The sequence below is a fragment of the Panulirus ornatus genome, chromosome 3 (assembly GCF_036320965.1).
Source record: "Panulirus ornatus isolate Po-2019 chromosome 3, ASM3632096v1, whole genome shotgun sequence".
Lineage (NCBI taxonomy): Eukaryota > Metazoa > Arthropoda > Malacostraca > Decapoda > Palinuridae > Panulirus > Panulirus ornatus.
The window spans coordinates 27,091,784-27,107,292 of record NC_092226.1 but is presented as its reverse complement, the minus strand read 5'-3'; the positions used below and the strand labels follow the sequence as shown (position 1 = coordinate 27,107,292).

Genomic DNA, 15,509 nt, shown 5'->3' with positions numbered 1-15,509 from the left:
CATGCAAGTATGAATATGTACATGTGTATATATGTATATGTCTGTACATGTATATATATATATATATATATATATATATATATATATATATATATATATATATATATAACCTTGCTCTTATTCACATTTACTCTTAACTTTCTTCTTTCACACACTTTACCAAACTCAGTCACCAGCTTCTGCAGTTTCTCACATGAATCAGCCACCAGCGCTGTATCATCAGCGAACAACAACTGACTCACTTCCCAAGCTCTCTCATCCACAACAGACTTCATACTTGCCCCTCTTTCCAAAACTCTTGCATTCACCTCCCTAACAACCCCATCCATAAACAAATTAAACAACCATGGAGACATCACACACCCCTGCCGCAAACCTACATTCCCTGAGAACCAATCACTTTCCTCTCTTCCTACACGTACACATACCTTACATCCTCAATAAAAACTTTTCACTGCTTCTAACAACTTGCCTCCCACACCATATATTCTTAATACCTTCCACAGAGCATCTCAATCAACTCTATCATATGCCTTCTCCAGATCCATAAATGCTACATACAGATCCATTTGCTTTTCTAAGTATTTCTCACATACATTCTTCAAAGCAAACACCTGATCCACACATCCTCTACCACTTCTGAAACCACACTGCTCTTCCCCAATCTGATGCTCTGTACATGCCTTCACCCTCTCAATCAATACCCTCCCATATAATTTACCAGGAAGACTCAACAAACTTATACCTCTGTAATTTGAGCACTCACTCTTATACATACACAGACATATACACATGTACAAATCCATAAGTGCTGCCTTCATCCATTCCCATCACCACCCTACCACACACAAAATAGCATTCCCCCCACCCCCTTCAACGAGGCACCACCAAGAACAGACAAAAAAGGCCACATTCGTTCACACTCAGCCTCTAGCTGTCATGTGTAATGCACCAAAACCACAGCTCACTTTCCATATTAGGTACAGTAGGGTTGAGGGTCAAGTCAATTGGGAGGTAAGTTTGAATGGAGAAAAACTGGAGGAAGTAAAGTGCTTTAGATATCTGGGAGTGGATCTGGCAGCGGATGGAACCATGGAAGCGGAAGTGAATCATAGGGTGGGGGAGGGGGCGAAAATCCTGGGAGCCTTGAAGAATGTGTGGAAGTCGAGAACATTATCTCGGAAAGCAAAAATGGGTATGTTTGAAGGAATAGTGGTTCCAACAAAGTTGTATGGTTGCGAGGCGTGGGCTATGGATAGAGTTGTGTGCAGGAGGGTGGATGTGCTGGAAATGAGATGTTTGAGGACAATGTGTAGTGTGAGGTGGTTTGATCGAGTAAGTAATGTAAGGGTAAGAGAGATGTGTGGAAATAAAAAGAGCGTGGTTGAGAGAGCAGAAGAGGGTGTTTTGAAATGGTTTGGGCACATGGAGAGAATGAGTGAGGAAAGATTGACCAAGAGGATATATGTGTCGGAGGTGGAGGGAACGAGGAGAAGTGGGAGACCAAATTGGAGGTGGAAAGATGGAGTGAAAAAGGTTTTGTGTGATCGGGGCCTGAACATGCAGGAGGGTGAAAGGAGGGCAAGGAATAGAGTGAATTGGATCGATGTGGTATACCGGGGTTGACGTGCTGTCAGTGGATTGAATCAGGGCATGTGAAGTGTCTGGGGTAAACCATGGAAAGTTGTGTGGGGCCTGGATGTGGAAAGGGACCTGTGGTTTCGGGCATTATTGCATGACAGCTAGAGACTGAGTGTGAACGAATGGGGCCTTTGTTGTCTTTTCCTAGTGCTACCTCGCACACATGAGGGGGGAGGGGGATGGTATTCCATGTGTGGCGAGGTGGCGATGGGAATGAATAAAGGCAGACAGTGTGAATTTTGTGCATGGGTATATATGTATGTGTCTGTGTGTGTATATATATGTGTACATTGAGATGTATAGGTATGTATATTTTCCGTGTGTGGACATGTAGGTATATACATTGTGTATGGGGGTGGGTTGGGCCATTTCTTTTGTCTGTTTCCTTGCGCTACCTCGCAAACGCGGGAGACAGCGACAAAGCAAAATAAATAAATAAATGTATATGTTGAAATGTATATGTATGTATATGTGTGTGTTATCCCTGGGGATAGAGGATTAAGAATACTTCCCATGTATTCCCTGCGTGTCGCAGAAGGCAACTAAAAGGGGAGGGAGCGGGGGGCTGGAAATCCTCCCCTCTCGTTTTTTTTTAATTTTCCAAAAGAAGGAACAGAGTGGGGCCAGGTGAGGATATTCCAAAAAAAGGCCCAGTCCTCTGTTCTTAACGCTACCTCGCTAACGCGGGAAATGGCGAATAGTTTAAAAGAAAGAAAAAATATGTGTGTGTGTGGGCGTTTAGGTATATACTTGTGTATGTCGGTAGGTTGGGCCATTCTTGTCTGTTTTCTTGTGCTACCTCGCTAATGCGGGAGACGGCAGTTAAGTGTAATGAATAAAATAAATATATATATATGAATATATGAGTGGACGGGCTATTTTCATCTGTTTCCTGGTGCTACCTCGCGGATGCGGGAAACAGCAATTAAGTCCCTAGAGATGTATAAACAAATGGGTTGATTGTGGACCCACTGCCGCAACAAAGATTTGACTACAAATCTGGTAAAATTACCAGGGGAAAACAAGGGAGATGCCCACCTTCTAATCTAGTTAATGCCTTAACCTTTCAGATTAGATCACAGTAGGTCAATTAACGTAGCATTATATGGTCACATGTAAGTCAGGTACAAAGGTCACCTGAGCTGTTACATATGTTGTTTCCCCCTCTACCTTTGTTAGGACCAAGTGAAAAGGGCCTATGATGGGCTAAGATTGTACTGGAACGATAAAAATTCGAGATGTTCCTCATAAATGAATTACATGTACAGTCGTTGACAATAGTCTTGAAGGTCCAGTGGTGAGCTCACGGTTCTCACATTCGAAATGCTGCGAATTTCAAGTCTGTGATTCATAATGAGTGAACCTAGGTACCTCCCCTTAGTAACAGAGCTGTTCTGGTGAGGCTGAAAGTGATGGTTACGAACTTACCAGCACTACCTCATGCAACCCAGCTGCATCCAATGTGCTGTGGAGCTTCTGTGCAAGATATGTCCCTGTTTGTCTTCAGTATTAAGTGGTTGGTTTGTCATAACTGAATGATCCTGTGACTAATAGATAATTTCTATCATCTTTCAATGATTCATTCCAATATTTTGCCAACTCCAACCTGGTTTTAATGCATTCCAGGTAGGTTTAGTTAGTTGTGTTCAGTTAGGTAAGTTTATATACAGGTACACCACTGATTTTCCGTCACTCTTGGTTCCAAAGCCTTGCCGGATTAACCATTTTGCTGGACCAAACGAGGTCATGTAATAATAATTCATTAACACACCTCTAACCCACTAATTATACATCTCCATGTGTCTGAAATATATCATCGACTGCTAGAAATTTAAATTAAACAAATATCAAATGTTTGAGCACCCTGAGATGGTAAGTCTGTCCTTAGATTTTTCAATTCTGTGGGGTCTTCTTCGTCTTCTGTTGTTAGTGTTTTCCTAGGTGTGCATCACCAGAATAATGCAGTTTCGTCTGCATTATACACCTGCTCAGGACTGAGGTGCTTGTCAGCTACGAGTTTCGCAAATTCGTCCACATACTCGGCAGCTCCTTCATGGCTTGCAGACCGTTTTTGTCCACACACTTTATTCATGGAAATTCCATGACACTTCTTGACTCTTTGAAGCCATCCTTCACTATAGTCACGATCATGTTGTAATTTAAGTTCTTTATGGTACAACTTAGCCTGGTCCATTATCATGCTACCTGATAAGTCCAATCCATCACTCCAACACTGCCGAAACCATTCCATCATCACTCAATTGTGCTCAGTACTCTTACCATCTTTCATAGTTTTTCTAATCGTCATTTGCTTCTTGGAATCGCTGTCTGCATAGAATTTCAATATTTTCTCCCTGTGCTTCTTTATATAATAAACAGTTGATGAATCAATATTGTAGATGTCACACAGCTTATGCACCAAAATACCATGGTCCATTTTTTTCAACAGTTCTACTTTATCTTGGATGATATGGACTGGTGTTTACGTTTGACACCACGACTGACACTCTCATATGTCTCAGAAACTATAGCAAGGGTTAAATTTAAGCAAAATAAGCTAAGAATCTCACAGAATTGCAGTATCACCACCAACAAGTGCAGTGTAAAGAATGTAAATAAGCGCGCCCTACACACAATGCCACCTGTGGCCACCCAGCAAACTAGTCTGGTGGTGGCAGTAATTTCAAGTTCCCTCATGTAATTTTGTCTGGACTAAAGGAGGTACTGAACCATCAGTTGCTGGAAATTTGGTGGTGTACCAGTATTTGATTTATCAAATACTGGAAATGTCCCAAGTAGATCTTTTTCATATCTTATGATGCACTGATCCTGGTGAGGGAACATCAGTGCTTGGGTGTGATTACAGCCTAGGTGAATATACAATATGCAATATAAAGAAGAATGCAGAGAAAATTCTAAATGCCGTGGTCCACTATTTCACTGTCTGCCAAAGTGACCATAAGGGTTACAAATCCACTTAGGGAGAAGATAGATAAAATGCTCTCATTATACATGAAGCATGAAAAGAAGAAGGAAAGCAGCTCAGGTCTAAAGCTCTGGAGATTTAAGAATGTTTATGAAAGGAAGACAATATAACTGAGCCAGAGCTATTTCAAGCAAGTGAAGGACAGCTACATTAAGTTTATTCAATGTCAGAAGCTACATAGCATGAAGGTAATGGGAGATTCTACCAATGCTATATGAGATTTCTCTCTGTGCAAGGTTTTTGCAAACATAGCTTCCACATAAAAAGAGGGATGGGCAATTTCTGAATTATCTAATACAGTAAGAATAAAACTCAAATAACTGGTAATTTTGTTAATCAAAATGGCCAATTTTTCAAAGCATTTTGGACGACAAGTTTCATTGTGCTATCATTATTTCATCAAAACATTATACATTTTTACCAGATAGCTTTAGCCTTCATGAGCCATAGAATGGATGAGAAGGCAAAGTTCCTTCTGTGCATTCAGGAATGTGTGGAAAGAGACATTACTGTCTTTAGGGCAAAGACAGGTATGTTTGGTGGTACTGAGGTGCTGCATAGATTCAGAGCATGGGCCTTAGACAAAATCATAAAGGAAAGGGTGAATACGTTGGAAATGAAATGTGTGAGGACATATGTGATAATAAGAGAAGTAAGTACATAGGAGCAGAAGAGGGTGTGTTGAAATGTTTTAGATATATGGAGATGACTAAAGACAGGATGACTAAGAGGGCTGCATGTCAAAATGGAGGAAACAAAGAAAAGAGGAAAACCAAGGAAGAGATGGAAAGATGGAGTAATAGATAATCTGAAGGCTCCAGACCTGAACATGGAGGAGGGTATGGGGTGTGCAAGGGACACAGCAAATTGGAGCGATGTGATTTATAGATGATGTGTTGTCAAAAGGCTATAGCAGGACATGATAAGCAGGTGAAGGAAACCACGGAAAGGTTCCTGGAACCTGCTTGTGGATAGGTGGCTCTGGTTTCATGCATTATATATGACATCTAAAGAGTGGATGTGAGTAAATAGGGCAATTTGCTTCCTCTGTTCCTGATGCCACCTTGCTGATGTGAGAAATGGTGATGTATGAAAATTATGTTCAAAAAAGGTTTTCTTCATTCTATACCTTGTCATTAGTGTCTTCTTTTACTTTTCAGGAACACACCTCCAATTACATATTTGAATACTCAGGGAAAACGAGTTTCACTTATCAGGATTCTGCATGTCAACTTTTCAGGAATATATCTGTATTTTCATTCTAATACAATACAGGTTGTACCTCTCTAGTCTGGCACTCCCATGGTCTGGCATGTTTTGAATCTGCCACCATTAGTTTATGAATCTGCCATAAACTGTTAACACCGCAGTTGAGCTCATAAATAGTCCTATTGATTTCTTATATTCAATTTTTAGCTGAAAGTGAAAGCCAGAAAAGTTTAAAGTTTCGGAAAACTTTAAAAGGTGCCAGTAGTACAAAATTTGACAGTACACTCATAAAGTGGTTTAAGCTCCAATGTAATGAAGGTGTAAGCCTTTTTGGGGATATGTTTATCAAGCAGGCCCAAGTTTTTCATTGAGAACTAAAGCTAGACTATGACTGTCAAGTGTAGCGCTGACAGGGAAGCTTGTAGTGCAAGGTTGTATTAAAAGAATCGATATAAACTCCAATTCTCTATCAAACAATTAACAGCAATACGTACAGGGCGTAAAACACTGGGAATACTTCTGATGTAATCTGATGTAACAATAAAAAAAACTTGTTAGAAAGATTTAATGGATGTATTATTTCCTGTTTTAAGCTTTGTTCTACCTTTGATAACACAGCAATATGTATGCTAAATAAGCTGGCAAGACTGAGGGTTGGGCATATGTTTACAAAGGGGGTTCCTTTAGGGGTCAATTTCTGTTTTCTGGCATTGTCTGTGGTCCGGCAATGGCCAGGTCCCAATGTTGCTGGATTGAAGAGGTTCATCCTGTAGTGTATGGATGGATTGAGCTATGTGATGAGACTACAAATGGACACAGAAAGGCAAAATTTAAAAAGATATATGATAGTAAAGAAAATGTAAGAAATGGAATTGGGTAATTACATAACATCAGTATAAAACAACCCTTCATATTAACAGGTGCAATATAAGGATGACAATAACCTATGTAAACTGTACATATGCGATGAACAGATGATTTAGAATCTATCATTCTCTTAGTGTAATTCTCCACAAATACTTTACAACCAACCATATCCAGTTTTGAATAACGAGACAATACCATAAAGCTTCTACAATTTACCTGTGTATAGTGCTGTCTAGGAACAACATAACTCTGAGGTATAGGAGCAGCTGATACTTGTACTGTTGTAAGATCACCACTACTATCTCCCCCACTGCTTGGTCCACTTAGACATACACCTCGCATATGGTTTGTCACTTCACTTAGATGAGCTTCCTGAAAGGATATCAATTTAGATTAAGTTCCCAACAAAAAATTGCAACTTTAGGTGTGTGAGACCAAAACACAGCATATGGTAAAAAGTTAATGCTATAAATATATGAAATGTTGATTGATTGATTTTTTATTTATTATACTTAGTCACTGTCTCTCGCGTTAGAGAGGCAGCGCAAGGAAACAGATGAAAGAATGGCTCAACACACCCACATACACATGTATATACATAAACGCCCACTCACACACACATATACATACCTATACATTTCAACATATACATACATTTACATACACAGACATATACATATATACACATGTGCATATTCATACTCGCTGCCTTTATCCATTCCTGTTGCCACCCCACCTCACATGAAATAGCACCCCCTGCACATGCAAGGTGGTGCTAGGAAAAGACAAGGGCCACATTCATTCACACTCAGTCTCTAGCTGCCATGTGTAATGCACTGAAACCACAGCTCCCTTTCCACATCCAGGCCCCACAAAACTTTCCATGATTTACTCCAGACACCTCACATGCCCTGGTTCAATCCAGTGACAGCATGTTGACCCCGGTATACCACATCGTTCCTATTCACTCTATTCCTTGTATGCCTTTCACCCTCCTGTATGTTTAGGCCCCGATCACTCAAAATTTTTTTCACTCCATCCTTTCACCTGCAATTTGGTCTCCCTCCCTCTCCCCGTTCCCTCTACCTCTGACACATATATCCTCTTTGTCAATCTTTCCTCATTCATTCTCTCCATATGACCAAACCATTTCAACACACCCTCTTCTGCTCTCTCAAACACACTCTTTTTATGACCCTTTCATTACTTACTCAATCAAACGACCTCATACCACATATTGTCCTCAAATATCTCATTTCTAACACATCCCTCCTCCTCTGCACAACCTTATCTGTAGCCCATGCCTCACAACCATACAACATTGTTGGAACCACTATTCCTTCAAACATACCCATTTTTGCTCTCTGAGATAATGTTCTCGCCTTCCACGCATTTCTAACGCTCCCAGAACCTTCGCCCCCTCCCCCACCCTGTGACTCACTTCCGTTTCCATGGTTCCATCCGCTGCTAAATCCACTTCCAGATATCTAAGACACTTCACTTCTTCCAGTTTTCCTCCAATTAAACTTATCTCCCAATAAACTTGTCCTTCAACCCTACTGAACCTAATAACCTTGTTCTTATTCATATTTACTCTCAGCTTTCTTCTTTCACACACTTTACCAAATCAGTCACCAACTTCTGCAATTTCTCACCTACATCAGCCACCAGCGCTGTATCATCAGCGAACAACTGACTCACTTCCTAAGCCCTCTAATACACAACAGACTGCATACTTGCCCCTCTCTCCAAAACTCTTGCATTCACCTCCCTCACCACCCCATCCATAAACAAATTGAACAACCATGGAGACATTATGCACCCCTGCCACAAACCAACATTCACTAGGAACCAATCACTGTATGTTGTGAAAGGCGACTAAAAGGGGAGGGAGGGGGGCTGGAAATCCTCCCCTCCCGTTTTTAATTTTCTAAAAGAGGGAACAGAGAGGGGGCCAAGTGAGGATATTCCCTCCAAGGCTCATTCCTCTGTTTTTAAATCTACCTTGCTAATGCAAATATGTATTAAAGAAAGAATGTGTGGGAGTAGAGAACGTTATCTCGGAGAGCAAAAATGGGTAGGTTTCAAGGAGTAGTAGTTCCAACAATGTTATATGGTTGCGAGGTATGGGCTATACATAAGGTTGTGCGGAAGAGGGTGGATTTGTTGGAAATGAAAAGTTTGAGGAAAATATGTGGTGTGAGGTGGTTTGATCAAGTAAGTAACGTAAGGGTAAGAGAGATGTGTGGAAATAAAAAGAGTATGGTTGAGAGAGCAGAAGAGGGTGTGTTGAAAAGGTTTGGACATATGAAGTGAATGAGTGAGGAAAGATTGACAAAGAGGATATATGTGTCAGAGGTGGAGGGAACAAGGAAAAGCGGGAGGCCAAATTGGAGCTGGAAGAATGGAGTGAAAATGATTTTGAGCGATCGGGGCCTGAACATATGGGAGGGTGAAAGGCATGCAAGGAATAGAGTGAATTGGAACGATGTGATAAACCAGGATGAGCGTGCTGTCAATGGACTGAACCAGGGCATGTGAAGTGTCTGGGGTAAACCATGGAAAGGTCTGTGGGGCCTGGATGTGAATAGGGAACTGTGGTTTCGATGCATTACACATGACAGCCAGAGAGTAAGTGTGAATGAACAGGGTCTTCTTAGTCTGTATTCCTGGTACAACCTCGCTGGAGCAGAGAATAGCAATGCTGTTTTCCTATGGGGTGGAGTAGTGACAGGAATGGAGTTTTGGAGAAAGTGGTGAGTATGCAGTCTGTTGGGGATGAGAGGGCCTGGGAAGTGAGTCATTTGTTCTTTGCCAATGATACAGCTCTAGTGGCTGATTCATGGTAGAAACTGAGTTTCAAAAAGCATATTTATGTAATGTCTGTGTATGTGTAAGTATATGCATGTATATGTGAATATGAGAACATTTGTATACATATATGTGTATATGAATAAAAAGATGGTTTGGGAGGAGGTAATTAAAGTGCGTAAGACAAGAGAACAAATGGGAACATCAGTGAAGATGGCAAATGGGGAGGTAATAACAAGAAGTGATGAAGTGAGAAAGAGAGGAGGTGAGTATTTTGAGGTTTTGCTGAATGTATTTGATGATATAGTCGCAGATATATGGCGTTTTGGTCGTGGTGGTGTGCGAAGTGAAAGGGTCAAGGAAAATGGTTTGGTAAACAGAGAAGAGGTAGTGAAAGCTTTGCGGAAGAGGAAAGCTGGAAAGGCGGCACATTTGAATGGTATTGCAGTGGAACGTATTAAAAAAGGGGGTGACTGTGTTGTTCATCGGTCAGTAAGGGTATTCAGTGCATGTATGGATTATGAAGTGCCTGAGGATTGGCAGAATGCATGCATAGTGCCACTGTACAGAGGCAAAGGGGATAAAGGTACATGTCCAAATTACAGAGGCATAAGTTTGTTGAGTATTCCTGAGAAATGATATGGGAGGGTATTCATTGAGAGGGTGAAAGCATGTACAGAGCATCAGACTGGGGAAGAGCAGTGTGGTTTCAGAAGTGGTAGAGGATGCATGGATCAGGAGTTTGCTTTGAAGAATGTATGTGAGAAATACTTAGAAAAACAGATGGATTTGTATGTAGCATGTATGGATCTGGAGATGGCATACGATAGGGTTGATAGAGATGCCTTGTGGAAGGTTTTAAGAGTATATGGTGTGGGAAGTAAGTTGCTAGAAACAGTGAAAAGTTTTTACCAAGGAAGTAAGGAAGGTGCATGAGTAGGAAGAGAGGAGAGTGATTGGGCCCCAGCGAATGTTGGTTTGCATCACGGGTGTGTGATGTCCCCATGGTTGTTTATTTTATTTATAGATGGGGTGGTTAGGGAGTTAAATGCAAGAGTTTTGGAGAAAAGGGTGAGTATGCAGTCTGTTGGGGATGAGAGGGCCTAGGAAGTGAGTCAAGTGATAAGAGGGCTTGGGAAGTGAGTCAATTGTTATTTGCCAATGATACAGCTCTAGTGGCTGATTTGTGGGAGAAACTGTAAAAGTTAGTAACTGAATGAGTTTCAAAAAGTGTGTGAAGGGAGAAAATTGAGAGTAAATGTGAATAAGAGCAAGGTTATTAGGTTCAGTAGGGTTGAGGGACAAGGTAATTGGGATGTAAATTTGAATGGAGAAAAATTGGAGGAAGTGAAGTGTTTTAGATATCTGGCAGTGGACTTAGCAGCAGATGGAACCATGGAAGTGGAAGTGTCACAGGTTGGGGATGTGGCGAAGGTTCTGGGAGTGATGAAGAATGTGTGGAAGGAGAGAATGTAATCTCAGAGAGCAAAAATGGGTATGAATGAAGGAACAGTAGTTCCAATGTTATATGGTCGCGAGGCATTTACTATAGATAGGGTTGTACGGAGGAGGATGGATGTGTTGGAAATGAAATGTTTGAGGACAGTATGTGAGGTGGTGTGATTTGAGTAAGTAATGAAAGGGTGAGAGAGATGTGTGGAAATAAAAAGAGTATGGTCTAAAAAGCAGAAGCTGTGTTGAAATGGTTTGGACATATGGAGAGAATGAGTGAGGAAAGATTGACAGAGAGGATATATGAGTCAGAGGTGGAGGGAACAAGAAGCAGGAGACCAAACTGGAGGTGGAAGGATGGAGTGAAAGAGATTCTGAGCAATTGGGGTCTGAACATACAGTAAGGTGAGAGGCTTGCAAGGAATAGAGTGATCTGGAAGGATGTGGTATACCAGGGTTGACGTGCTGTCAATGGACTGAACCAGGACATGGGAAATGTCTAGGGTAAACCATGGAAGGGTCTGTGAGGCCTGGATGTGGATAGGGAGTTGTAGTTTCAGTGCAATATGCATGACAGCTAGAGACCGAGTGTGAAAGAATATGGCCTTTTTTGTCTGTTCCCCTGGCACTACCTTGCTGATGCAGAGTGTGGCAATGCTGTTTCCTGTGGGGCAGGGTGGCACCAGGAATGGATGAAGGCAAGCAAGTACGAATATGTACATGTGTATATATGTATATGGCTGTTTGTGGATGCATATATATGTTTGTTGATATGTATATGTATGTATATATATGTGTATGGGTGTATTTACCATCTCTAAGAAGTGAGTGTATCACTACTTCATGTTCCATCCTGATTATTCCTACATTATTATCATTGTTAATATGTTCTGGTTCACTGCATTTCTTTGAAAGATTACATACTATTAACACCACACTGCTCTTCCCTACAATTAATATTCCCATTAAGTATTGTCTGAATGAGTTATCTTCCAACATTTCTTAAAACTTTGGCTCTCTTTTATTAAAAGAGTTAATCCTCCCCTCCTTTGCCTTCCCTTTCTTTTCTTGCTATCATGCACCCCTCTGGAGAGAACAAGTGAGAGCTTATCTCTTTGTTACACTTAATTGCCAAGACTCCAATAATATTAGATGTACTTTCCTTTATACAATCCTTGAATTCCAGTTCTTTATCACTAACTATTTACCAATACGTATTTGAATACACTACTTTCAATCTGATAGCACCATCTCTTACACTCCTGCCCTCCCTGCAGATCTAGTGGGGGCTGCTCCATCCTCTTGCCATGTGTGGCTTCTCCAATTTTTTGTCTTCTGACTACTTTTTTCTTTCCTCTCTCTCTCTTCATATCCTTGTTTGAATTTCCATGTAATGCTTCATTGTGGTCAGATTTCACAGAGAACAATATATCGGACTTTTGGCTACATGTGAGAAGAGCATACCCTGATCAGAAGTCCAAAGCTCTGAAGTATTCATTGCCAATCCCCACTAAATATTCATATAAGCACACTGTTTCATGTAAAACCAAATTAAACTGGTATAACTCTTGAAACCTTTTCTATACTCAAAAATGTATTCTAAAGAAATATGGAACATAGTATCAACAATGCAACATCAACTATCTCTTGAAACAAGCAAGTTTTTAAAACAGCTTTTTTTTCCAATTTCAACTTATGTATGTATCTTACTCAATACTGAAAAATGGGAAAATGAGTCAGTTATTAGTAAACAAAAATATTGCTTGTTGGGTAGACAGAATCTTAGAAAAACAAGAGCTCTGCAGAAAAAACTCAGTCAAAAAGGGTCCTTGGCAATGAAAAGCAAATTATAGAATACTCATCCTTGGTAGGATGGAACTAACAAAATAAAAAGGATGACAGGCAAATGGTCCAACATAGCTAAGGGCCCAGAGAATTGTATGGCAACCCAAGTGGGTTAATCACATCAAAGCAAAATGGAGTCTGAAGGCCATTGTACTAACCTTCCAAAGGTCACAGAGAATTTCTCACAGCTCCCTGGACAGAAACTATAGATATCTCAGAATTATTCATAGTGAATTAAAGGAAATGGTTGTTAAGATAACAGAAAGAAAGTTGAAAGGTAGTTCACTGACCCAAGATACCATCTTATTCCCTAATATGACCACTTAGTGCCAGGGTTTTTGGTTCCCCCATCCTCCCATCAAGATCGTTATCTTGTCCCATTCACAAATTTCCAATCTACCAGATCATGGACATTTAGAAAGGCAAATGAAATGAGTAAAAGAAAAGCTGGAAGACTGTATATAACCTTATGTAAGGTACAGAAGTGAAACTAGAGTATGCAGTAACAGAATGAGAGAAATTACAAGCACTGGAGATGGATCATTTGAGATCGTAAGGAGTAACATGAAAGAAAAGAACACTGAGAAGCTTCAGTGAGATGTAAAATACAGAATTGAACAGTCGTTGAACTAAAAGATGGAATTCTGTGAAGTGAATGAATGCAGAAAGTATAACTAGTTGAGTTCAAAATCAGGTGCTGCTAAATAAAGATGGGACTAGAGATACTAACAAAGAAACAGATATATAGTAATATGCATTTCAACATATAAGTATTAAATGTAACTTGCCTGTGAGTATGATCTTGACTCTAACTGGTAATACTGAGGGTAGATCACTTGTTGTGCTTGCTGTACAGTCCCTTCACTTGTCCCTCCACCACCTACTCCAGTGCTGCTCTCTGTTTCTCCAACTTCTCCACTGCTTGAGATCCCACTGCTCACTGCACCTGCTACAAAAATGCTGAATTATCAGCTGTAAGGACAGCATAGGGCTTACAATCTGCCAAACATAATAAAAGCACATTCAAAACTGATCTCCCATTAACTCTTTATAACCCCCTTCACTCCCCAAGATGGGTACATGCCTGCAAGAGATTACACCCCAAGTGGAAAGTCACCTTAACAAGACTGTATCACTGGAAGCACTGTCTTTTCAATGGACTTCTCACTTCAAAGAAGTCCACATTTCCCTGCTACCAGAAGTAGCACAACCTTGGGGTGCAGTAGCTCTGGAAAGATGTCCTAAGTAATGTCAGGACTCTTTCCAAGAGAGGTCTTTGGGTAATGGGTAATCAGAAATGAATCAATAAATAAACTCCGACAGACATATATTTACATATGCATTGAGTTTTTTACTACTTGAAAGCTACCCACTGCGTGGTTGTATGGTTAGCAAAGAGCAATAATATTTCTCCACAGTCAGTCACCCTCCAGCCATGTAAAAGAGAACATTCCTGCGAACTTCCAAGGCAGAACATTGAATGGCTTTGGCTAGATTTAGAGGACTAAGAGGAACTAGATCCTGGATTATTTGACAATGATGATTCTCTTTAGATCATGTGGACAATGATTTTATGTGCAATGACTTCTCCAGTACAGAAATCAACCAAGGTAAGATATCAGATGGTGTTCCTAGCCACAAAATAAAGCTTGTTTACTTTTTCACTGTTTTATATTATTCACATTATTTCTTACCTCCACGAGTGGAAAGTGATTTTATGGACAATGTCTTCCAGCATTGAAAGTGACCAAGATATTGCATAAAAAGGTGTTTCTAGCAAAAGTGAAGCCAGTGCTGTTAGCGATCACTCTAGAACTAAAGATTATTTTTTCATTGTTTTGATATTAACTGTATTATCATTTACCTAAGTATTATAAAGAGAAATTAGTTTGGTTTGTGTTACAAACACACACAGACCTCAGAGGTGTAAGTAAACAAGACAGCATTGAGATGTGATGTTTCTTTGTGACTTGCTCCCTGCTTTAAGGAATACCAATAACATATTATTTACTTCACAGTATCATAACAGGAATTAATTTTGTTTATTGATTATACCGTCTTCTATTTATCTATCTTTAAATGAATCTGTGTATATCAGAATGCAAAAAAATGCATTATTATGATACCAAATAATCATCATTATTTACCTCACACTAATCTAGGGCTGAAGCTTGTTCTCTTTTCATTGTTTTGATATCATTTGCATTATTACTGACATCTCTGATTATCAAAATAAACATTCTTGTTCCTTATTTCAATGACTCCTTAATATGTAATTAACCACATTAAATAATTTTCCTTACAGTATTATTATAAGCAATAGATACTGTTCACAGATTATCTTTTCTTATATTCATCAGCCTCCTTAAGATGAATATTTGCATATCAGAATGGGATTGAGAAAGAGAAGGGGCATCATCACCTAACCAAATATTCATCATTATTTACCTCACAATAATCTAGTACTGAGGCATGTTTTTTTTTCAGCTTTAATATTATCTGTATTACCTCTATGAGTATAATAACACAAATATTTCTTACTCCTTAATTCCAATGTCTCATTATTATGTCATTAATTATGTATCTGCATATTGTGCTGTATTACTATGGGAATACTATAGTAAATTTCTTTTTTTTTAGAGAGAGAGAGAGAGAGAGAGAGAGAGAGAGAGAGAGAGAGAGAGAGAGAGAGAGAGAG

General features: G+C 39.9%; 1 protein-coding gene across 26 annotated transcripts in view; it reads right to left on the bottom strand.

The window, feature by feature from the left end:
* The window catches only part of enc (R3H domain containing protein encore), a 944,198-nt gene that overhangs the window by 141,130 nt on the left and 787,559 nt on the right, over positions 1-15,509 (bottom strand). For 24 of the 26 annotated variants that reach the window (XM_071685668.1, XM_071685684.1, XM_071685692.1 and 21 more), the window contains 2 exons: positions 13,596-13,760; positions 6,920-7,071 (listed from right to left, as the gene is read on the bottom strand). In XM_071685668.1, the coding sequence (XP_071541769.1) occupies positions 6,920-7,071; positions 13,596-13,760 (317 nt within the window). The remainder of the gene's footprint in view (positions 1-6,919; positions 7,072-13,595; positions 13,761-15,509) is intronic. The other 2 variants (XM_071685751.1, XM_071685836.1) reach the window with 1 other exon arrangement.